The sequence below is a fragment of the Leptonychotes weddellii genome, chromosome 16 (genome assembly GCF_054177405.1).
Source record: "Leptonychotes weddellii isolate Sample4059 chromosome 16, ASM5417740v2, whole genome shotgun sequence".
NCBI classification, from domain to species: Eukaryota; Metazoa; Chordata; class Mammalia; order Carnivora; family Phocidae; genus Leptonychotes; species Leptonychotes weddellii.
This window is the reverse complement of record NC_138384.1, coordinates 48,723,431-48,745,556: the sequence shown is the minus strand read 5'-3', so window position 1 is coordinate 48,745,556 and position 22,126 is coordinate 48,723,431. Positions and strand designations below refer to the sequence as shown.

At 55.9% G+C, this 22,126-nt stretch overlaps 3 protein-coding genes across 14 annotated transcripts in view; 2 read left to right on the top strand and 1 right to left on the bottom strand.

Annotated features, from left to right (window-relative positions):
- ZNF628 (zinc finger protein 628) overlaps positions 1 to 22,126 on the bottom strand; it is a 61,089-nt gene that overhangs the window by 6,501 nt on the left and 32,462 nt on the right. For 2 of the 4 annotated variants that reach the window (XM_081807336.1, XM_081807335.1), the window contains exon 3: positions 6,921 to 7,059. The gene's annotated coding sequence lies outside the window, so the exon portion shown is untranslated. Of the gene's footprint in view, positions 1 to 391; positions 600 to 6,920; positions 7,060 to 22,126 lie in introns of those variants that run through there. The other 2 variants (XM_081807337.1, XM_081807338.1) reach the window with 2 other exon arrangements.
- Positions 8,236 to 14,634, top strand: C16H19orf85 (chromosome 16 C19orf85 homolog). The gene is made up of 2 exons (XM_081806160.1): positions 8,236 to 8,422; positions 13,687 to 14,634. Exons 1-2 carry the CDS (start codon positions 8,250 to 8,252, stop codon positions 14,141 to 14,143), a joined length of 630 nt encoding a protein of 209 aa, XP_081662286.1. The 5' UTR covers positions 8,236 to 8,249; the 3' UTR covers positions 14,144 to 14,634.
- The window catches only part of ISOC2 (isochorismatase domain containing 2), a 7,950-nt gene continuing 1,314 nt past the window's right edge, over positions 15,491 to 22,126 (top strand). The window contains exons 1-5 of one of the 9 annotated variants that reach the window (XR_014140974.1): positions 15,526 to 15,690; positions 19,233 to 19,370; positions 19,679 to 19,918; positions 20,048 to 20,225; positions 20,373 to 20,486. Coding sequence is in view for 8 of the 9 variants with exons in the window: in XM_081807343.1 (XP_081663469.1) it covers positions 19,236 to 19,370; positions 19,679 to 19,918; positions 20,155 to 20,225; positions 20,369 to 20,486 (564 nt within the window). In the remaining variant the exon portion in view is untranslated. Of the gene's footprint in view, positions 15,691 to 19,232; positions 19,371 to 19,678; positions 19,919 to 20,047; positions 20,226 to 20,368; positions 20,487 to 22,126 lie in introns of all 9 variants that reach the window. The other 8 variants (XM_031021272.2, XM_081807343.1, XM_081807346.1 and 5 more) reach the window with 8 other exon arrangements.

Here is a 22,126-nt window from a genome sequence, read left to right as displayed (position 1 = left end):
CCTTCCATCAGGCCCGACTTCCCCTTTAAGAGGCTACTCCCACCGCACACCCATGTCCACCTTTGTTGAGCTAAGCTAGTGTAGGCTGGGAAGCCACCAGGACTCAGAAATTATTCCTTCGGTGTCTGGGACACTGTCCGTGACCTTTCACAAGATAACCCATCCTTAGAGGATAAAAAGCGGGAAGCTAAGGGGAACTGCAGAACCTCACCCGCCGCTCCAAAAGGAGCCCCTTGCCCTTTAAAAGGGCGGAGCCGGCCTAGCGGACAAAAGTCGGAGGTGAAGTAGCGCCCTTCCCTTTAAGGCATCCCTTCCGGTTTCACGCTCGCCGTTTCCCCAACGTCTCCGCCCTCCTGTCCCTCCCCCCACCCCCACCCCTCCGGTCTCTCACCTGCGGCCCCGACCGGGGGAATGAGCGGGGGAGACCTAGGGCCTTCCCACGGGGGCCGACGGGAAGACGGGGCCCCGGCAGCGGCGGGACAGGACTGGGGGCCTGGGAGGGGGGCGGGGGCGCGCTCCCTCCCAACAGCCCCCGGCGCGAGGCACCCAACCTTTATCGGTCGCCTCTCGCGCACACAAACCCCGACGTCCCCGTTGGCGCGTCACGACGCCACGTGCGCCGAGGCCCCGCCCGCCCCTCCCGTTGGCCGGCGGCGGTCGCTCGTTCCCCAGCGTAAGCGGCGCACGGCATCGTGGCAGTTGTAGTTCTTCCCCGACCCCCGGCTGCCTGGTCGTTTTGGCGGTAGCGGAAGTCAGCCCAAGGCCGGGGGAGGCCGGCCCTGGACCTGGGGTGGGTGGCTTGTTCCCCCTTTCGACTATCGATTCTCCCTCTCTGTCATAGAATCCCTCTGCAGCAGCGCGGTTTCCGAACGGCCTAGCCAACCAGGGGTGTGGGCCTTCCTGGCCTGGGCCCCACGCCCAGGCCCTGGTCTATAATTTCCCCGTCGGGGAAACTGAGGCCCGCGAAGCTTCCTGCCCCCCAGAGGTCCCACGCGCTCGCGGTTCCCGGGCGTCTGCTGCGTGCCCGCGTTGTGGTTGTGCAGGAACCTGGGCCCCGCTATGCCTTCTCCTTCGTGGCCTGGGGGCTTAGGGAACCACTGAGCTGTCCCGGATCCCCTGTCCCCCCTTTCCACCTCAGCCCAGAACGGCTTCAGCCTTTGAGCCATACTGGCTAATGAAGGGCATCCAACACAGTTTCTCAACCATGGCACTAGTAACGTCTGGGCCAGATCGTTCTTTGTTGTGAGGGCCATCCGGTGCCTTGTAGGGGGGTCAGCAGCCTCCCTGTGCCTGGCCTCCACCTTCTCTCCCCCACATGTCCCCTCGTTGAGAACCACTGCTCCAAGGCAATCCCCCTCAGCCTGAGGGCTGTTTATCAGACCAAAAGGACCTTCTGCTCCTACCCCACACCTCCTCAACTCCTGTGGGAAAGCCTGCGATGCTAGGTGGGCTCCCATTACATGCTCAGCAGCACTCAGCCATGGTTCATGACACAGGGCACCCAAGTGTCCGCAACAACCAGCAAGGGGCCTGATCAGAAGCAAGCGGTACTCTTCTTTGAATGAGCCTCCCAGGCAGTTTCCCAAGGCCCCCAGGCAGGCCCAAACTCAGGTGTGATCTGAGCTGATGTGCACCTGTCTTTTTGTCCCTGCCCTGCAGGATCGTTTTTGCAGTGTCCAGTGAATTCGTGCATGGGAATCCTAGGATTCCAGCTCAGCCCAAACATCCCTTTCACTTCAACTTTTACCTCCCCTGCCAGAAAGGAAGCTGCCCAGGGACTGGCAGGGACACATGAGCAGAGCTCTGAGCTGTTGAGGAATAAAGAGGGGAAGGAGACAGTTGCAGCCATCAGGGTAGAGTTAGGAGGCCCTGCCCCAAGGGGTTGGTCCCCACCCGCTGCTAGAGCTCCCCAATACACCGGACCCCACCCCCTGAAGTTGCTCCCAGATGGAGGGAGGATTCCACAGTGGGTCAAGGTGTGGATGTGGAATGTATGGCCCAGCTGGCTGCAGGGAGAACCTAGGCCCACCTGCTTCATCTCAGGCCACTGGGGCCCCTGCAATAGTGAAAGGAGCTCTCCGTGCCAACAGAGCCCCAGCCAGCCCCCATCTACCTGCCAGTCAGGAGGTATAATGAGGGAGGTGAGAGAGGCCAAGTCCCAGCACCTGCCCTTGTCAGCCATCCCCTACTCTGGAGCCAGAAAATAAAGGTTTTGAACTCAATGGCCTCAAGCAACTGGCTGTGCAGATTTAACTGGCTTTTTCCAAATAGTAGTAGCTGGACACCTCATGTAGAATCCTCTACAAGGGACATCATGGGGCCCTCATACAGACAAGCAAACAGCCTAGCAAACACCGCTACAGGCCCCTGGCATTCTTGTTTCTGGCCACAACACCCTGCCCCAGGTGCTTTTGGGGGAGACTAACCCCCTCAACTAGATCAGGCATCTTATCCAGCCCCAGACCCTCCAAGTCCTTGTTCCCCACCTTGCCAGCCAGATGAACCATTCATCCCGGAGGACAGAGCTGGGAGTGGGGACTGCAGCCTTTGAAGGTAGCCAAGACCTACCTGACCCTTCCTAGGGATCTAGGCTGTTACTCCTGCCCCAAAGGCCCTATGTGCATGTGGGGTTGTCCCTCTCTGTCTACCCCCACCCCAAAGCTGTCAGCCAAAAAAGGGTTGGCAAGGGTCTGCACCCACCCCACCTCCTGATTCCAGAGAAAGGCAGCCCCACTCTCACTGGTAGTCAAAGGAGAAGAGACCCTGGGAGGAATTGGGGAGCCTGGACCTTTCCCTCTTCCTCACACTCCCCCCTCCCAACCCTGCCAGCCACACTGTGGGTGGTGGCAAATGTGTCCTGGGTTTCTGGAACAGTCCAGCTCCAAGGTGGCCCAGCCAGGACCAGAGTCTGGGCCTGCCCTCTTTGGGATCACAGGGTGGGGAGGGGGCTCAGGTCTCACTCACGGTGCCCCCACATGCTCAAGCCCTCCAGTCCACATCCCTTCCCTCTGGAAGGAGGGGGCGTGTGATGTCAGGCTGTGCGGACATTCGGTTCTGGTTTGGGCCACTCAGCCCGTTGCCTTCGTGATGGCACCTCTTGTGTTCACTAGAGAGGCGAGGATTAGGGGCTGCGGTGAGAGGTGTCCCTGGAGCACCTGTCTCCCCCTACACACACAGCAGGAGGTATCTGGACCAAAGACAGGACTCCCAGGGCCAGAGGTAAGAATAAATAACCTTTTTCACCTGAGCACAGGAAAGAGAGCAGAGATGCACTTTAAGCAAGGTGGGGGGTGGGCAGGAGCCCAGGTGCTGGCCTACACCTCCCACAGACTAAGGATGGTCCTTTTTGACATTTCTTGGGTCTCCCATGGGGTGCCCAGCCGGCCCTGCCCACATGGGCCTGTCCCAGGGAAGGAGTGTTATCCCCACTTGACTGGGGGCTAAGTAGAGGCCCTCGGAAGTCTCTTGGCCAAGCACAGAACCAGGAAGTGATTCCTGTAACCCGGAAGTGATTTAACCAGGAGTGTCTCCAGCCCCAGACACCATCCCGGAGGGAGGCCCCTAGGCCTATCTAGCAGGTCCCCATATGCATGGCCACAGCCCAGTGCACAGGAGCCAGAGGAGACTCCCCGGCTGGTCACACTGGGTCACATGGTCCCTCCTGTACAGGGAAAACACATCCCTCGGTTTTAAGTACAAAAATGTGGACCAGGGACAGGTCCGCACCAAATGCCCTCCCCAGGAATGGCCTCCACTTTCCATGACGATCCCCAATGACCCACGCCCTCGTACACTACGTGCCTTTTCTTCTCGTGGCCAGTGGATATGACGGACATCACTCCTGTGACAGGTTATGTGATACGGCGAAGGTGAAGGGATTTGGGCACGTGCAATCAAGGCTCCCCGTCAGTTGATGTTAATCAAAAAGAAACGTAATGGTTAATTTTATGCGTCCACCTGACTGAGCCACAGGAAGCCCAGGTATCCGGTTAAACTCAATTTCTGGGCGTGTCTGTGAAGGTGCTTCTGGAAGAGATAAGCATTTGCATCAGTAGACCGAGTAAAGCCAATGGCCCTCCCCACCGTGGAGGGGAGGCGACTGGCCATCACCCAATCCGTGGAGGGCCTGGCTAGAACAAAAAGTTGCAGGACGGTGCAGGAAGGTTGGATTCCCTCTCTACCTGACTGAGCTGGAATGTTGATCTTTGCCTGCCCTCGGTGTTCCTGGTTCTCAGGGCTTCGGACCCAGACTGGAATCCACACCATTGGCTCTCTGGTTCTTAGGCCTTGGAACTACACCACTGGCTTTCTTGGCCTCCAACATGCAGATGGCAGATCATGGGACTTCCTCCATAATTGCACGAGCCAGTACCTTACAGTAGAGCTCTTTATATATAAAATGTAAGATATATAACATCTCTCTTTCTCTCTCTATATATATATAGGTAGATAGATAGAATAGACACAGACATCGATCCTATTGGTTCTGTTTCCCCGAAGAACCCTAATACAGAAAGATTGTACTAGGTGGGCCTGATATAATCAGGCAAGGTCTTTGAAGCTGGGTCTAGAGGTCAGAGATGTGAAATGTCAGTGATTGTCCTGCTGGCCTTGAAGCCGCCCAATTCCATGCGTTCTACAGATGAAAGGAAATGAATTCTTCCACGTGAGCCTGGAAGAAGACCCAACCTCAGATGAGACGGCAGCCCCAGCCTACACCATGATCGCAGCCTCGTGAGGCCCCGATCAAGTGCCTGGACTCCTGACCCATGGCAACTGTGAGAAAATTAGAGTATATTATTTTAAGCCATGGTATATGTGGTTATTTGTGACACAACATAGATAACTAATACACTTCTTGTGTTAGTTTGCTGAGGCTGCCCTAACAAGGCCCCACAGGCTGGGTGGTTTAAACAACATAAATTTATTTTCTTATATTTGAGACTAGAAGTCCAAGATCAAGGTGTTGGCAGGGTTGGTTTCTTCTGAGGCCTGTCTCCATAGCTTGTCTTCTCTCTGTGTCTTCACATGGCCTTCCCTGTATCTGTCCGTGTCCAAATTTCCTCTTCTTATAAGGACACCAGGCATATTGGTTTGGGCACAGATATATGACTTGATTTTAACTTAATTACCCCTTTAAAGACCTTATTTCTGAATACAGTCACATTTTGAGGTACGGGGCTTAGGACTCCAACGGACGAGTTTGGAGAGACACAACTTAGCCCATACCATGGTGTGAAACAAATATGAGCGGGTTGGCCTCTGAGTTCCTGGCTGGGAACACCAGGAACCTGCCACCTGTAAATTTTCACAATAAATTTTAAGGGAAACAAAGTCCCTCTGGGACTAGGTAGAGAGATTGCAGATGAGCAGGATGGAGGCAGGGAAGGACAAGTTTTGTCTGGGCTCCTGGCCTGATCCTGACACCTCATTTCCCCCCTCCCCATATTAGAGAGGGATTCAGGAGTGAGGTCTCCACATTCCAGGTGCAGCGAGGCCAGCAAAGGAGGTTTGGGGCAGGGCCCTGAGGTCTAGGCACTACCTCTGCTTCAAACCCTACATAGCTTCTCGTCACTCTTGCCTTCATAACCCAACTCCTACCTGGCCTACAAAGCCCTAAGGGTTCAGCCCCTGTCCACGTCTCTGACTTTACCTCTTCCTATCGTTCCCTCTGCCTGGGAAGCTCCTGGCTGCCCTGTCTTCCACTCAGGCTGCAGGACAATTGTCACCTTCTCAGAGACGGCTTCTCCATCTGAAGCAGCACCCCTCCCCCACCCAACCTCCATCATCCTGGACTGGTCTTTTCTTGTTTGTGGGTGTCTCCCTCCCAGACTCCTCCAGGGACACACTGTGCTTGTCTTGATCACTGCCACATCCTCAGTCTACTGTAGGTGCTCAATCAATGTTTATTAAATAAATAAACTTCCCGCCCACCCCCCCCCCCCCCGCACTGGGATGGGGTTGGGATGGGGTTGGGATGGGGGTTGGGATGGGGGAAGGGAGCCTGTGAGGACCTTCTAATACCAGGAAGGGCAGGTCCTCAACAAATCTCAGAGGAAGCCAGCCCCCAGCTGTGGGTGACGCTTATCCATGACCAGACAGGAGGAGAGGGGCCCAAAGGTGAGGGTGCTGCGGAGGACGCACAGGCTCCCAGCACTGCCCGGGATGTGGGCGCCCCCTGGTGGAGCATCCTAGGCCCGAGTCAGGAGGGCTGGCGGCCCTAGCTGTGTTCAGACTCCCCTGGCGGAGGGACAGAGCTCGCTAGCAGATGCTGCCCGTGGATCCTGGTATTGCATTCGGGCCTGCTCCTGGGGCCGGGCTAGCAAAGGTCATGCCCCGGCCATGCAGTGGCTGTCCTTGAGCCTGAACCCCGAACCCCAGAGGGTCCCCTCCCCCACGGCCCCTTGCCAAGGGACCCTGCACATTCCCCTCTGGGCCTGAAAGTCACAGGTCAGGAAAACTTCCAGGCTGTCCCACAACATCACATGCACGCCCAGGACGTGCACACACGTGAACACACACACACACACACACACACACGCCTTGCCCAGGCCAACAGACAGACACAGACTCAGAGACACTGTAGAGACAGAGACGGCCAGAGAAGCTGAGAAACAGCCATGCGAGCGCTGTGGTTGGAGAGAGTGAGGAGGGGAGGACAGGAGACATCCAGGGAGGGGCCGAAAAACCAGGAGGGCCAAGGGGCAAAGTGCAGCTCAGTGAGGGGGCTGGAGACCCTTGGAGGCGCCCAAGACGGTCGCTTGGTGTCTGCCGCGGCTGGCCTGGTGGCCCCCATCCCGAGCCCTGGGCCCGGCCTCTGCTACCGTACTTGGGCTGCTGCCCCTGTGCTGACCCTGCCCACAAGGGCATGGTGTCGGGCCTATGCTGACTCGAGTTCAAATCCCAGCTTGGCCACTTACTTGCAGCGTGAGCTTGGAGAAGTCACGGAAGCTCTGGAAGCTGGAGAAGGCTTAGGGGACGGATTCTCCCCTGGAGCCTCCAGAAGGGACACCTCGCCTTCAGCTCAGAAGACCCATCTTGAACTTCTGACCCCCAGAACTGCAAGAGAATAAATGTACGTGGTTTTAAGGTTTGTGTTAGTGCGTACCCCTAGGACACTCACCCCCCCAACGCAAACCTTTAACGCAGTCCCCCCAGAGCAAACACGGAGACACCTCTCCTGCGCCAGCCCAGGCCAGGGTCCCCCACTTTGACCAATGCCCTCCCAGGAACAAGAGGACCCCACTCCCACCCCCCAGGAACCAGCCTCCTCACCCGCCACGTCCCAGCCTCCCCCAAATACCAAGGGGCCCCCCAGCCCCTCAGTACAATGCCTTCAGGGAAACCACACCCGTGTTTTCTCTTCCCCTCCCACGGCCACAGCCAGGCTGTGCCAGAAACAGTCCCTCCTGTCACCCACCTAAGCAACCAGACCAGCCAGCGCCTGTCCCCCACCCCCTCCGTTGCTCTCTCACTGCTCTGGCGGAAATGCAGGGTTTGGGGCTCAACCCCCTCACACAGAAGCCAACCCTTCATGCTGGCTAGAGGCCTTGGGCACAGGCGAGCCCCCTCTCTGAGCCTGTTTCCCCAGGATGCTGGGCCCGGAGCCGAGGGAGGCACAGGGGGGATACGTCTGCCGGTGGGTGGGCAGATGTCAGGTGTCTGCCCCGCAGCTGGAGCTCCCAGGGAGCCGTGTCCCCCTCCCTCCCAGCCTGCACCCAAGCCTCCCACCACCCCCTCCCCTCAACTCCAATTAAGGGTCCTCAACGCTAATCGATGCGGTTGACTCAGGCCCTGGCCTCGCCTCCCTAATGAGGCCTTTGTCCCCATAATTGGCTATCTCCAGGTGCTTTTCTCTGCCCCCCACCATGCTGCCCTGTCCCATATCCTAGGTCCAACTATGTGCTAATTGGGCCCCTGGGGGGGCGCACATAAAGCTCCCCCCTTGCCTTCCTATATCAGACCCCACCCACGGGTTCCTCCAAGCTCTGCATCCAGCCTCCAAGAGGTAAGGATGGGGCATAGGCGGGAGGACTTGTCCTAGTTCCCTGGGCCCTGCTTCCTCCAACCAGAGCCTTGCCTCCCCTCCAGAGTCGGCCTGCCCCTCCCAAAGGCCCTCTCCTCTCCCATCTGCTGTCTGCCTCCCCAGCCCTGAGCTCCTGGCCCTGGTTGCTCCTCTCACCTCAGATTTAGGAGCTGCTTTCTGACCAGCAGGACTATTGTGGAGAAGCTACCCTGTCACCCCAGCCATGCACCCCGGGGCCCCTACAGCCTCCGCAGTGTCTGAGCCCAGCCCGCAGGAACTGTGTGCCTTTGTGAGTGGGGCGGCCACCCACATGCTGCGTGCCCTGCACCCTCGGCAGACCCGGCCCCCCAAAAGGAGACCCAACCACAGGAGGTTTCTGCACAACCAGATCTGCAGGTGAGTGGGGGTGGACGAGGGGAGGGGCCAGACAGCTCAGAACGGGGGAGCCCAGGCCCAGACAGAACAGAGAGAAGGGGACCCCAGAATGCAGTCAACACTCAAGATGCATTTATTGAGCATTAACTGTGTACCGGGCCCCCGAGATCCATCTGTGCAAGTAGACAGAACCCCCTGCCTTCATAGAGTCTGTGTTCCAGAGGCAAGGCGGCTGATCAGGGACAGCTAGATAAAGTAAGTGATATGTGGATGGACCTTGAGAACACGATGCTGAGTGAAAGAAGCCAGACACAGAAGGCCACACATCGCATGATGCCATTTCTGTGAAATGTCCAGAACAGGCAGAGCCAGAAAGCAGGGGAGCGGTACCAGAGGAGGCGGGGATGGCGAGTGATTGTCACTGGGCTCAGGGCTGCTTTCTGGGGTGACGGAAAGTTCCAGAACAAATTAGAGGTGGAAGTTGTACATTGTGAATGTACTAAATGCCACTGAATTGCACACTTTAAAGTGGCTCATTTTAAGTTATGTGAATTTTACCTCAATTTTAAAAAATTATATGGCATGCTATGAGGTGATAAGTGCCATGGAGCGCGTGCTGGGGGAGGACTGGCATTTTAGGTGTCAGGGAAGGCTTTAGCCTCAGGTCACTGAAGCCAGGGAACAAGATATGGATGTCTGAGGGAAGAGCATTCCAGGCAAGGGACAGCAAGTGCAAAGGCCCTGAGGCAGGAACATTCTTGGAAAGCTTGAGAACCAGTATGGCTGGGGCACAGTGAAAGGGGGAGGGAATTAGGTTCTGAAGAAACGGAGCTCCCCATTTAGCACTATATCATTCAGCCTCTGGGCTTTTGCACATCCTGTTCCCTTTGTGGGACAATGCCCTTCCCTGTCTCTGGGAATGTAGATGGGGACCTGAGCTCCTTCAGGTCTGTACTCACGCCTGTCCTCCCTCTCACACCTCACCCAGCCCTGCCCCACCTTGCCCTGTGCTCTCCCCTCACTCTGTGACAGTAACCAGTTTTTGAGCACTTGCTGTGTGCCAGGCACACCATACTAAGGGTTAGACATACGATATGTCACTTAATGCTCCCAATAAACCTGCACAGTAGGTTGTCTTTGTCCCTACATTAGAGACGAGGAGGCTCAGAGAGATTCGATGACTTATCCAAGCTACACAGCTAAAGAATGGATACAACCCACGCACTCTGAGTCCAGAGCCCATGCTCTGTACTACTTTGCTGTCCTGCCTGGATACAGCCTCTCAGGGACTTGAGGATGACGATGATGTGATGATGGTGATGATGGTGGTGATGATGGTGATGGTGGTGATGGTGATGGTGATGGTGATGATGATGGTGAGGGTGATGATGATGGTGGTGATGGTGATGATGTGATGATGATGGTGAAGGTGATGATGGTGGTGATGATGATGGTGGTGATGATGGTGGTGATGGTGATGATGTGATGATGATGGTGAGGGTGATGGTGATGACGATTATGATGGTGGTGATGATGATGGTGATGATGGTGGTGATGGTGATGACGATGATGATGGTGGTGATGATGGTGGTGATGGTGATGATGTGATGATGATGGTGGTGATGATGGTGAAGGTGATGACGGCGATGACGATGATGAGATGGTGATGATGGTGGTGATGATGGTGATGATGGGGTGGTGATGATGGTGAGGGTGATGATGATGGTGGTGATGGTGATGATGATGGTGAAGGTGATGATGATGGTGGTGATGGTGATGATGATGATGATGGTGGTGATGATGATGGTGATGATGGTGATGATGGTGGTGATGGTGGTGATGGTGATGATGGTGGTGATGGTGGTGATGATGATGGTGATGATGGTTGATGATGGTGGTGATGATGGTGATAGTGATGATGGTGATGATGTGATGATGATGGTGAAGGTGATGATGATGGTGGTGATGGTGATGATGGTGATGATGATGGTGATGATGGTTGATGATGGTGGTGATGGTGATGATGTGATGATGATGGTGAGGGTGATGGTGATGACGATTATGATGGTGGTGATGATGATGGTGAAGGTGATGATGATGATGGTGATGGTGGTGATGATGGTGGTGATGGTGATGATGTGATGATGATGGTGAAGGTGATGATGGTGGTGATGATGATGGTGGTGATGATGGTGGTGGTGGTGATTGTGGTGATGATGATGGTGGTGATGGTGGTGATGGTGATGATGGTGGCGCTTGTTCTAAGCACTTTAGTATAAACTTATAATACTCATTCACAATGAATATGAACTCATTAATCCCCCATAATAACCCTAAGAGGTAGATGCTATTATAATCCTCGTTTTTCAGATGAGGAAACTGAGGCACAGAGAGGTAAAGTGACTTGCCCAAGGACCTGCTTTTCTCTCTTTTTTTTTTTTAAGATTTATTTATTTGACAGAGAGAGACACAGCAAGAGAGGGAACATAAGCAGGGGGAGTGGGAGAGGGAGAAGAAGGCTTCCCACGGAGCAGGAAGCCTGATGCAGGACTTGATCCCAGGACCCTGGGATCATGACCTGAGCCGAAGGCAGACGCCCAACCAACTGAGCCACCCAGGTGCCCCAGGACCTGCTTTTCTCAGAGTAGGTTGTTCCTCCCAGCCAGCCCAGAACCTTGCTCCAAGAGGTCTTGGAACCAAATCTGAGTAAATAGGAGCCTGGTCCAGCCTAACTCCTGCCTCTGCACTACAAGCCACCTTCTACCAGGATGCCCAGCCCTGGCCACAGTGTTCACCGCCACCATCCTACACACCCATTATTGAAGAGGAAAACACACATCTCTTCAAACAGGGTCCAGCCCTGTGTCCCAGAGCTAGCCTTCTCACTCCTCTTCAGCCCCTTCATCAATCAGTTCAGGACCCCTCCCCCATCTCCAGCCCCCATCTGGGTTCCCTGCCCGCCTCCAGTCTGGACCCTGGGCTAATGCCAGCCTCTTACCTCCCACGTTGCCCGTCTACCCTCCCCCACTCAGCCCCCCTGCTCCCCCAGGGCCAATTCCTCTCCTGTAGCATCCCAGACATTCCCACCCCCATGCCTGGCTCTGTCACATGCTCCCCGGAGACCCAGGCTTCCCACGAGTTGCCTCATGGGCAGCGCAGGCAGCTCTGGAGCATATTCCCTGAGAAAATCCAGGTCAGAGGCAAACTATCCTCGGCACCTTCCCACCCACATCCTCCTCCTCCCTCAGGTCCCCTCAGGCCCTGCTCCCTCAGGAGCCCCCTCCCACCCATGTATATGGATTTTTGACTTTTTATTGTGAAGAATTTCCAATCTACAGAAAAGTCAAGACAGCTAGCTGTCTGACACAGCAGTTCTCAAAAAATGGTCCCCAGACCCACAGCATCAGCACCCCCGCACGGTGTGGGGATGTGCTAGAGACGCAGATTCTTGAATGCCACCCCAGGCCTGCAGAACCCAAAGCTCAGGGGCCCAAGGACCTGTATTGCCACAAGCCCTCCAGGTGTTCCATTGTGCTCTCAAGTTAGAGAACCACTGGCCTAAAGATTACTCATGTACCATCACTTAGACTTTACTGCCCATAACATTTTATCCTATTTCCTTCATCTATCTTCTTAAAATAGTTCAAGCAAATCACAAATGTCATGACTCTTCAGCCCTAAATGTCATTTATACGGAGTTTGTTCAAGTCAACTCCCCCTCTCTCTCTTCCCACCCCCATTCTCTGCCATTTAACCTGACCTCCTATTTCTGAACATTTTTCCCGGGGACTCAGAGTGTAACTATTCTCTTTGGCGTCAAAGACAGTTCCGGAGTAACAGCTCTCACTAATTTATTTATGAGCCTATTTTCTTGTGGCAAAATAGACATAACATAAAATTCACCATTTCGAGTGTTTTAAAGTGTACACTTCATTGGTGTTTCGTATATTCATAATGTTTTGCAACCAGTTACCTCTGTTGGGTTCCAGAACATTTTCATCACCCCCAGAGGAGATCCCCTACTCCCCATCCCCCCTCCCCCAGCACTGACAGCCACCAGTCCGCTTTCTGTCTCCAGGGACCTGCTTATTCTGGACATTTCATATAAACAGAACCATACAATATCAGCTAACTGTTTAAATAAAACCTTTTCTGGAAATTTAACAACTACAAGAAATGCACATAGTATTGGCGTAGAGCTTGACGAATCTTCCCAAAGAGAACCTACTAGTGTAAGCAGCACTCAGGTCCAGGAACAGGGCCCTTCTTGCCCCTGAAGGCGCCCATGGTGTCTCCTTCCCATAAAGCTGCCATCCTGATTTCTCTTACTGTCATCGGGTTAGCCTGCTTTTTGAGCTTCAAATGGAGTCATGCAGGTACGAATTGTGAGTCTTGCTGCTTTTGCTCAACATTATGTTTGTGCACTGATCTCCTACCACTGCCATAATCAAACACCACAGACTGGGTGGCTGAAACAACAGAAATTTACTTTCTCACGCTTCTGGAGGCCCCAGTCCCAGATCAGGTGCTGGCAGGGCGAGGCCTCTCTCCTTGGCTTGTAGATGGCCTGTGTTTTCCCTCCATGGGTCCCAATCTCCTCTCATTGGATTAGAGGCCACCCTCACCATGTCATCTTAATTTAACTACCTCTTTAAAGGCCCTGTCTCCAAATACAATCATGTTCTAAGGTACTGAGGGTTAAACCTCCAACATAGGAATTTTAGGGGGATGTAACTGAGCCCATCATAGTTTGTGAGATCCATCCACATAGTTCTTGAGGGGTAGGAACGCTAGGGGAGGGGCCAGTGTGATGGCTGTTGTGGTCATCCAGACGGGAAATGCCGGGGACTTCAACCAAGGATTGGTGGGGATGCAGAGGTGGGCAGATTCAAGAGCTCAGCAGGGAGTAGAATCCACAGGGCATCACTGTTACACGTGTACCCCTAGCCCACAGTGCACCTTGTGTGGAAGACACTTCTCAAGGCACCCTTTCCTTCAGACGTTTTTTACTTTTATACGTTGGGATGTGGCCATAACAAATCTAAATGTCAAAAATGTGCATTGAGCTGAACTGGAGGTGCTGCCTTGTGCAGTACACAACCCCCACAGCTGTTCAGAGCTCCCCTATGAATGGAGTTAGAAAAACTGGATTGTCAGACTCAAGAAAGGACCCAGGTAGCACAGAGTAGAAAAATGGAGAGGAGGAGAAGGGAAAAACTGGTCCTGGGATGGCAGACACGAGGGGAACGCTTCATGGCTACCCAGTAATGCTTGTCTCTCTGCAGGCAGTTTGCCAAGATTGAAGCTGCCACCCGGCGCCTGGCGCTGTCTATCCTGTCCCAAGAGGCACCTCCCCAGAGACCTCCGCCCCGAAGGCCGCCCCCGCCACCTCCGTCCCCCTTCCTGGGGGTGGCCTGCGCTGTGGCCCCCACTGAGGCACCCTATGCGGGCCCCAGCTTGAGCCTCGCGGCCCTGGACACCTCCACCCTCGACCTCTTTGATGACATTGCACTCACCCCAGAGTGTCCCTCAGTGCCATCTGAGTTGTCCCTCTGTGCTTGGGGCCAGCCAGACCTGAGGCAGGCTTCACATTTCTATAATCCCCTCCCGCATCCCCCGAATGCCCCGGGGGGAGTGGACGGGCCCTGGGCTCCTGAGGCGGATTGGGTGGGCAGGTGGGAGGTGCCTTGTGCCTGTCATTCTCAGGGAATCCCTGAGGGCTGGGGTACCTGCTCCCCATGATCCTCAACCACAACCCAACCCAGGGCTCCCCACGCCGGACAAATCAGAGGCCGCCCTCATGATAGCTCAGCAGCCACCCCCCAGGAGCCCCCTGTCCTGTCCACTCCCCTCCTGGCAACCCCTGGGAACATGCACCAAGCCCAGACTCCTCCCACCTTCAGACCACGTCTTCTCCTGGTCCAGGTCCCCCACCTCTGCTTCTGCCAGGGGTGCCCCCTTGCACTCTCCCTCCCCCACCTTCTCCCTTCTTTCTTCCCAGCCCCATCTCCTCAGTGTCTGCCGCTCCAGGCTCCTCTCACCTTGGCTCATTTCTGCCTAATGTCTGGTCTTGTCTCATCTATTCCCAAATATGTACCGAGGGCCTACTATGTGTCAGGCCCCATCTAGATGCTGAGGATTCAGCAGTGAATAAACAGACAAGATGTGTGCATTTAAGGGGGTGGGGGACGGGTACAGGTGGGGGGGATTGACAAAGGGTACATTCGTACATTTCTTAAACGCAAGATAAGTTTCCAACTTCAGATTGAAATTAGTGCTGTGAAGAAAATAAAACAGAGACTTTACTGAGTGGCTGTTTGACATCAGGTGGTCAGGGAAAGCCTTGAATGACAAGGAGCCGTCTAAGCAAAGATCTGGGGCTCCAGGCTGGGGAAACAGGACGTGCAAAGGCCCCGAGGTGGCTGGAGCAGTGTGAGCAGGGCAAGTGGTAAGAGATGAGGTCAGGGAGGTTGACAAAGGCAAACACGAATTGGGAGTAGTTTGGATTTTATTCCAAGACTGATGAGGAAATTCTCTCCCCAACTCTTTCTCAGCCCCATTTCCAAGCACAGAGTCTAAATATTACAAACACCACGCAAAACAAACAACCAAACAGCACCCTAGGAGGCAGGTGCTGTACATATGGGGAAACTGAGGCTGAGTGGGGTTGGGAGGACTTAAGTCCCCTTTCCTGGAAAGTGCTTGTGTCTCTTGGTAAGTTTCTGTCTCAGCGTTCTCTGGCCAAGGGCCAGCGCTCGAACCCCAGGCCTGCCTCTGCCCTGGCTACGCCCCTCCCTCCCTCTTTCTCGGCCTCAGAGGTCTTGTGTAGACAATGCGGGTGGCCGCTACCCACCTGCCCAGCTGGAGTTCGCGTTCTCCGCACCCACGGCGCCGCTCCGCCCCGGGCCCGCCACTCACGCCCTTCCCGTCTCCCCATTGGTCGGAGGCGCTGCCTTCCCGCCCCCTCCCCATGGCGGGCCAATCACGCTCTCAACATTGACAGCGTGCCCGGCACCGCCCCTCCACGGAGGGCGAAACAGCCTCGCCTGTGGATTGGCCGGCCGCAAGGGCGGGGCAGAGCTTGGCGAGCGCCGATTGGGTGGCTCGGCCTGGACGGGCGGACGCGGATGGCGCGGGGGCGGGCCACGTGTGGCGACCCTACAAAAACGGTGACCTAGCCTTGGAACCCGGCAGGACCTGAGCGGCCTAAGTCCGGGCTCTGAGAGGTGAGTGTCCCCCAGGCCTCTCCAGCGGAGGAGCGGGCCAGGCTGGAACCCGGCGCCTTCCGGGTAAGCCCCCCCCCTTCCCCAGGGCTGCAGGGGGACCGATCTCCCCGCCTTGCAGGTGGGGAAACGGAGGCTTTGCCAGGCGGTCCAGGCCGAGGTGACACGGCCAAGGGGAACACTCCTGCCCAGGCCCTACAGAATTGGCTGGCCAGGGACTCGAGCCCTCCACGGGTCGCGCCCGCCCTCTCTGCATCCCCGGCCGAGTTTTGCATCATCCCTATGGGGTGGGTGAGTTTGACCCCTATTTTCAGGCTCAGACAGAGCATGAAACTTGCGAAGGGTCACACAGCCAGGAAATCCCAGCTGCAGGGCTGCCCACCCCCCCCAGGCCACGTGGGGATCTAAGTAGCACCCCTCTCCCCCTGCTGCTGCCCCTCCTCCTCCCGCCTTGGACTCCCTCCACCCAGAACTCAATTCTGTACCTTCTCCCCACAGCACCCGCAAATGGGTCTCCAGCCCAGACCTCCCCACATGCGTCCACACACACTCCCCGCCCTCAATTTTTCATCTCCTTCCCCAAACCAATTCCCCTCTCCAGGTCCCCAGTTAGTCCCTGGGATCTGCCACCCATGAACCAGGAACCTGAAGATCTTCCTTCTTCCCCCCTCCCCCACGGCCCTGCCCCCTGAATCTCTCTGTCCTCTCTGCTTTAACTAGAGCCCAGGCCTCACCCTTGCCCAGCTGGACTCCAGCCCTGGTTTTCTTCCTGGCCTCCACCTCCAGTCCAGCCCCACGGAGGCCAGCGAGGCCTCCCCCATTTTATCTGATATTTTGAAAACTTTTTATGGAGCTATACTGCATATGGAGGAAAACCATACAAATCACAAGTACATAGCTCAAATAACGTTTCACATAGCAAACACTCTGGTGTAAACAGCATCCAAATCCAGCCAGAAGTAGGACATCCCCCACATCCCAGAAGCGCCCCCCTTGAACCCTGTTCTTCACTGCAACCCAAGAATAACCATTCATTCATTCATTCATAACTTCACCACCACAGATTGGTTTTACTGGGTTCTCACCTTATGTAAATATTTTATTGTATTGTAGTTATTACGACCAGACAACTGATCACACATTGTCCAAAATTCAAAAGGAACAGAACAGTACACAGTGAAAATCAAGTCTTCTTCACACCCGGTCCCTCAGTGACCTGCTCCCTGGCATGAAGTACCTGCTCCATATAGAGAGGAGGGTTACACTGGCTTGTTCTCTCCTGATTGGGGCACAGATGGGAGCATTGCTATATACACTGTTCTGCTTCATTTCACTGCTACCCCTCTTGGACAATTTTCCATATTGTTACTTAAAGAGCATCTTTGTCATTCTTCCTGGCTGCAAAGAATTCCATAGTATAGACATACCGTAACTTAGGGGATGGCCGCGGGGCTGCCCAACCGTAGATGTTTACATTGATTTCTATTCCTTTGCTCCGTGGAAGAGTCCCATGATGAGTAACCTAGGCCTGGTAGTGAATAACCTCGTGTCTCACATGGATGTCTGCAGGGCAAACACTCAGGAGTGAGTCTTCTGGGTCACAGGGTTCACATAACTCTAATTTTGAGAAATGGGGTCCCACGTGCTTCCCTGAGGGTTGTTGCAATCCACACTCCTACCAGTGTGCAGGGGAGATCGTTCCAGACACATGTCGTAGGCTTGCATCCATTAGGGCCCTGATCTGACCTTGACCCTCCTGTCTCCGGAAGACTCAAAAGAGTAGAAGTGAGAAGAGCACCCCAGCTGGAGGGACCACCAGCAAAAGGCCTTGAGATGTAACATGCCTGGCCAAGGCTGGAATGGTCCACAGCGCCTTGTGGGAGGGGGTTATGTTTTAGTCCTGAGGACAGAGAGAAGCCATGCAGGAGGGTGGGGGCTGAGACAGGGGAGTGACAGAGTCCGCTTTGTGTTTTCAGATTTTCTCTCTCTCTCTCTGGCCACTTCCTCGGGGAGAATTTTGCACTCTGCCAAGATAGATCAGGTTCCCTCGAAATCCCAGCACTGATCACAGTTGTAATTATGTGATCATTCAGTGTGGTTTTGTTTTTGTGGGAGCTTCCGTGCCATTTTGGTTTTAGATAAAATTCACATAGCATAAAACTCCCCCTTCTAAGCATCCATCAGTTTTTACATTTTAGATATGTTGCCCATAGAAAACATTTTCTATGGTAGACCTGTTATTTGAGAGAATCCCCATAAACACCTGTGTGTACTCACCACCCAGCCTTCACACCTCCCCCGTGTTAACCCTTTGGCCTTCCACTGGGTCTGCAGGGTCTCCCATGTCCCAGATAAATTAACGACTAATGAGTGAGCACACAGAGGGGATGAGAGCTGTGCAGCAACTTGGGGACCCAAGGACTCAGGCCTCCTGGGGACATGGGCTGGGACATGCTGAGACTCACAGAGGCAGGGCCCCAGGTGCAGGAGACGGAGCCGCTCTGACTGGGAGGCTCGCTGTCCTCTAGTCCTGCAGGACCTCAGGCAAGTCATGGACCCCTCTGGGTCTCAGTGGCCTCCCCGTAAAAGGGCTGCTGGGCAGGTGGCTCCACCAGTCCCGCCCCTTCTTTCTCTCTCTCTCTTTTTTTCTTAAACTGTGCTAAAGTACACATAATGAAATTTACCCTTTCAACCATTCTTAAGCGTGCCATGAAGTGGCCGTTACAAACATTCATGACTTTGCGTAACCGTGGCCACCATCTAGCTCCAGAATGTGTTCATCACCCCAGATGGAAACTCTGCCCGCATTAGGCGGTCAGTTCTCGTCACTCCACCCACCCCCCCCCCCCCCGGCCCCTGGCAGCCACCAGCTGCTTCCTGCCTCTGGACTTGATCCCTGTGGGCAGTTCATACACAAGGGCTCCCACAGCGGGGGGCCTCCAGTGCCTGGCCTCTGTCACTGAGCACAGCGATTCCGAGGTTCATCCATGATGTCGCACACAGCAGCGCTTCATTCCTTTCTACAGGTGGATAATATTCCCCTGTGCAGATACCCCCGCCTTTCTGTCTAGGAACCATAGGGACATGCAGTCCGTGCATTGCACACATGGGTAAACTGAGTTTCAGAGGCTGAGTGGGGAGAGTACGACTTGAAGGAAGTCAGCACCGCCACTCCACCCAGGCTCTTTTTTCCTCAGGAGCCACATCTGCTCTGTTAGCTGCTTGGGCCCTTGGGTGGGTCACTTCACGCCTCACCCTGAGGGTGAGGATCACAGTTGGAGCCTGGAGTGTGGCAGGAGAGAGGGTGACCTTGACGGAAGGGAAGGCTTCCCAGGGCCCTGGGAGAGTGGGACTGGGAGCACCAGGGTGGTCAAGGTCAGAGAAGGCTTCTGGGGGAAAGTGATCCCCCAGCTGAGTAGGACACGTTAAGAAAGAAATGGATTCCAGGCCCCTGGGAACTGCAGACACAAAGGCCTGCAGGTGGGAGCACAATGGTTTCCAAAGCACCGTGTGGGACCCTCAAGGGTCTAGGTGCATGGACCCTGGATGTGCAAAGAAGCCCCTTGCCCATCTGACCCTGCCCACTCAGCACCTCCGCCCATCCCCAGGACATGGCAGCTGTGAAGCCCAGCCTGGGCCGAGTCCTCCCTGGATCATCCATCCTATTCCTGTGTGACATGCAGGAGAAGTTCCGACATGTTGCATACTTCCCCCAGATTGTCTCTGTGGCTGCCCGCATGCTCAAGGTACAGCCCCTCCGCCGTCAGACCAGGCCCCCAGCCCCTCCTCCCTCAGACCCAGGAGTCCAGTCCTACAGCCCCTCCTCCCTCAGACCCAGGAGTCCAGGCCCCCAACCCCCTCCTCCCTCAGACCCAGGTATCAGGTCCTCAGCCCCTCCTCCCTCAGACCCAGGAGTCCAGGCCCCCAGCCCCTCCTCCCTCAGAACCAAGAGTCTAGACCCTCAGCCCCCTCTTCCCTCAGACCCAAGAGTCCAGGCCTCCAGCACCCTCCTCCCTCAGACCCAGGAGTCCGGCCCCACACGCCCCTCCCTCAGGCTCAGGCCGTGTCCCCTCCCCTGGCACAGGTGGCCAGACTGCTGGGGGTGCCCGCCGTGCTGACCGAGCAGTACCCAGCCGGCCTGGGCCCCACGGTGCCCGAGCTGGGGGCTGAGGGCCTGCGGCCGGTGGCCAAAACTTGCTTCAGCATGGTGCCGGCAGTGCTACAGGAGCTGGACAGCCGGCCCCAGCTGCGTTCTGTGCTCCTCTGTGGCATTGAGACCCAGGCCTGCATCCTGGTGAGACCCCCCACTCACTGCATCTTCCCTGGCCCAGAACCCTCCATCCTGGCAGGACCCCATTCCTCACCTGGGATGCTCCTCCTCACTCTGGACCCCTCTCCGCCTGGTGCTCCCATCCTGCCCTAGGATCCTGTTGTAACCCGGGGGCGCTCCTGCCTGATCGGAGCCTCCCTCATCCCATCCCAGCTCCCTAGCCCCTCACCCCAGACCCCCGTTCTTGTCTGTGCCCCCAGAACACCACCTTGGACCTCCTGGACCGTGGGCTGCAGGTCCATGTGGTGGTGGACGCCTGCTCTTCTCGCAGGTGAGCGGGTCCTGCTGAGGGGGGTGGTGCGTGTGGGGTACAGATGGGGTGCCCAGGAAGAACCAGGGAGTGGGGTCCCTGCGGAGCTTGCCAGGGGTCTGGGTGTCCAGGCCGAGGCATCAACAACCGCCCCCCCCCCCCAGCCAGGTGGACAGGCTGGTGGCGCTGGCCCGGATGCGGCAGAGTGGCGCCTTCCTCTCTACCAGTGAAGGGCTGATTCTGCAGCTTGTGCGTGATGCCGCCCACCCCCAGTTTAAGGAGGTACTGGCCCCGCACCCCGACCTCCCTTGCCTCCCTTTCCAGCACCCACCACGTATTGGTTGACAGAATCCATCTGGGAATACAGCAGGCTGCCGCCTCCAGTGGGCAAAGTTCTAAGCTCCGTGAGAGAAGCTGTCCATGGCCGTGAGGACAGGAGAGAGAGAAAGCGGGGGGGGGGGGGGGCTGGGAGGGCTGGGGTGCAGAGGAGGGGGGTTGCACAGGGTGGCGTGGGAGGCCTCCCAGGGAGAGGTACGGGAGGCAGCCAGGCAGGCAGGCAAGAACAGTCTGGCAGAGGCCCTGTAGATGGGAGCCCTGTGACCCTCCTCTCTGTCCCCTCCTCCAGGCCCCGCAGCCACCACCGCTGGCCCTCAGGGTGGCGGGAGGTGCCCAGCCCTCCGAGACCCACCCCTTTCCCCCCTCTTAGTTCAGTTCTGTTGAACATTTGCTAAGAACCTACTGTGGCCCAACCGCTGTGGCAGGTCCTGGGGCAACAGCAAAAGCCAGTCTGTATTGAGTTACACATTGTGGCCAGAGCTAGAAAGGGATGTTCAGAGTGTGCGAGGAATAAGATGGGGGCTCACGGCAGAGAGGTACTTCCCCAGGGGTGGCCTTGAAGCAGAGACCTGAAATAGGACGAGCAGCCAGTCATCCAAAAAGTGTTCCTGGCAGAAGGAACAGCTAGGGCAAAGGCCTGGATGTGGGACTGAACTTGCCTCATTCAAAGCACCGTAGCAAGGCATGGTGAGCCCTCGGTGAGTGTAGGAGGAGGGTGGGCAGAGAGGAACCAGAGCCCCGTCTTCTCAAGGATTTGAGGGTTTTGCACAAGGGAGCTGGCCATGGTCAGATCTGCAGTTTGGTTCTGGGTGGCCCATGGCTGTGGGCCGGTGGCCGGAAGGAGAGAGACCAGAGTGGAGGCAGTGGGGATGCAGACTCTGCTGATTTTTCTGGAGGCAAGCACAGTGGGGCCTGCTGATGGGTGCAGTGTGGGGCTTTGGGAGAAGGCGGCGCCAGAGAGGGGGTTGAGCATCTGTGGTCTACTGACCGTCGGTGTGAGAGGTCAGGTGGTGACCCACGTCTAAGAGGCAGTTGGATCAATGAGTCTGGAGTTGAGGGGCAAGGCATGGGCTGGATTTGGGAGTTGAGAGGGATGGGAGAGGTGAGATTACTTAAGCAGGAGCCAGTATAGACAAGAAGCTCCAGGACAGGGCCTTGGTACAAGCCAGCAAAGTGGACCAAGATGGGGCGCCTGGGTGGCTCAGTTGGTTAAGCGACTGCCTTCAGCTCAGGTCATGATCCTGGAGTCCCTGGATCGAGTCCCGCATCGGGTTCCCTGCTGGGCAGGGAGTCTGCTTCTCCCTCTGACCCTCCCCCATCTCATGTGCTCTCTCTCATTCTCTCTCTCTCAAATAAATAAAATCTTTAAAAAAAAAAAAAAAAGTGAGGGCGCCTGGGTGGCTCAGTTGGTTAAGCGACTGCCTTCGGCTCAGGTCATGATCCTGGAGTCCTGGGATCGAGTCCCGCATCGGGCTCCCTGCTCAGCAGGGAGTCTGCTTCTCCCTCTGACCCTCCTCCCTCTCATGCTCTCTGTCTCTCATTCTCTCTCTCTCAAATAAATAAATAAAATCTTTAAAAAAAAAAAA

What these genes read in the sequence shown, in the direction of transcription:
- C16H19orf85 (XM_081806160.1), top strand. Translation starts at nt 8,250, where the DNA reads ATGCACCCCGGGGCCCCTACAGCCTCCGCAGTGTCTGAGCCCAGCCCG. An exon ending in CTGCACAACCAGATCTGCAG is followed by an intron (nt 8,423 to 13,686) that starts GTGAGTGGGGGT and finishes GTCTCTCTGCAG; the next exon opens with GCAGTTTGCCAAGATTGAAG.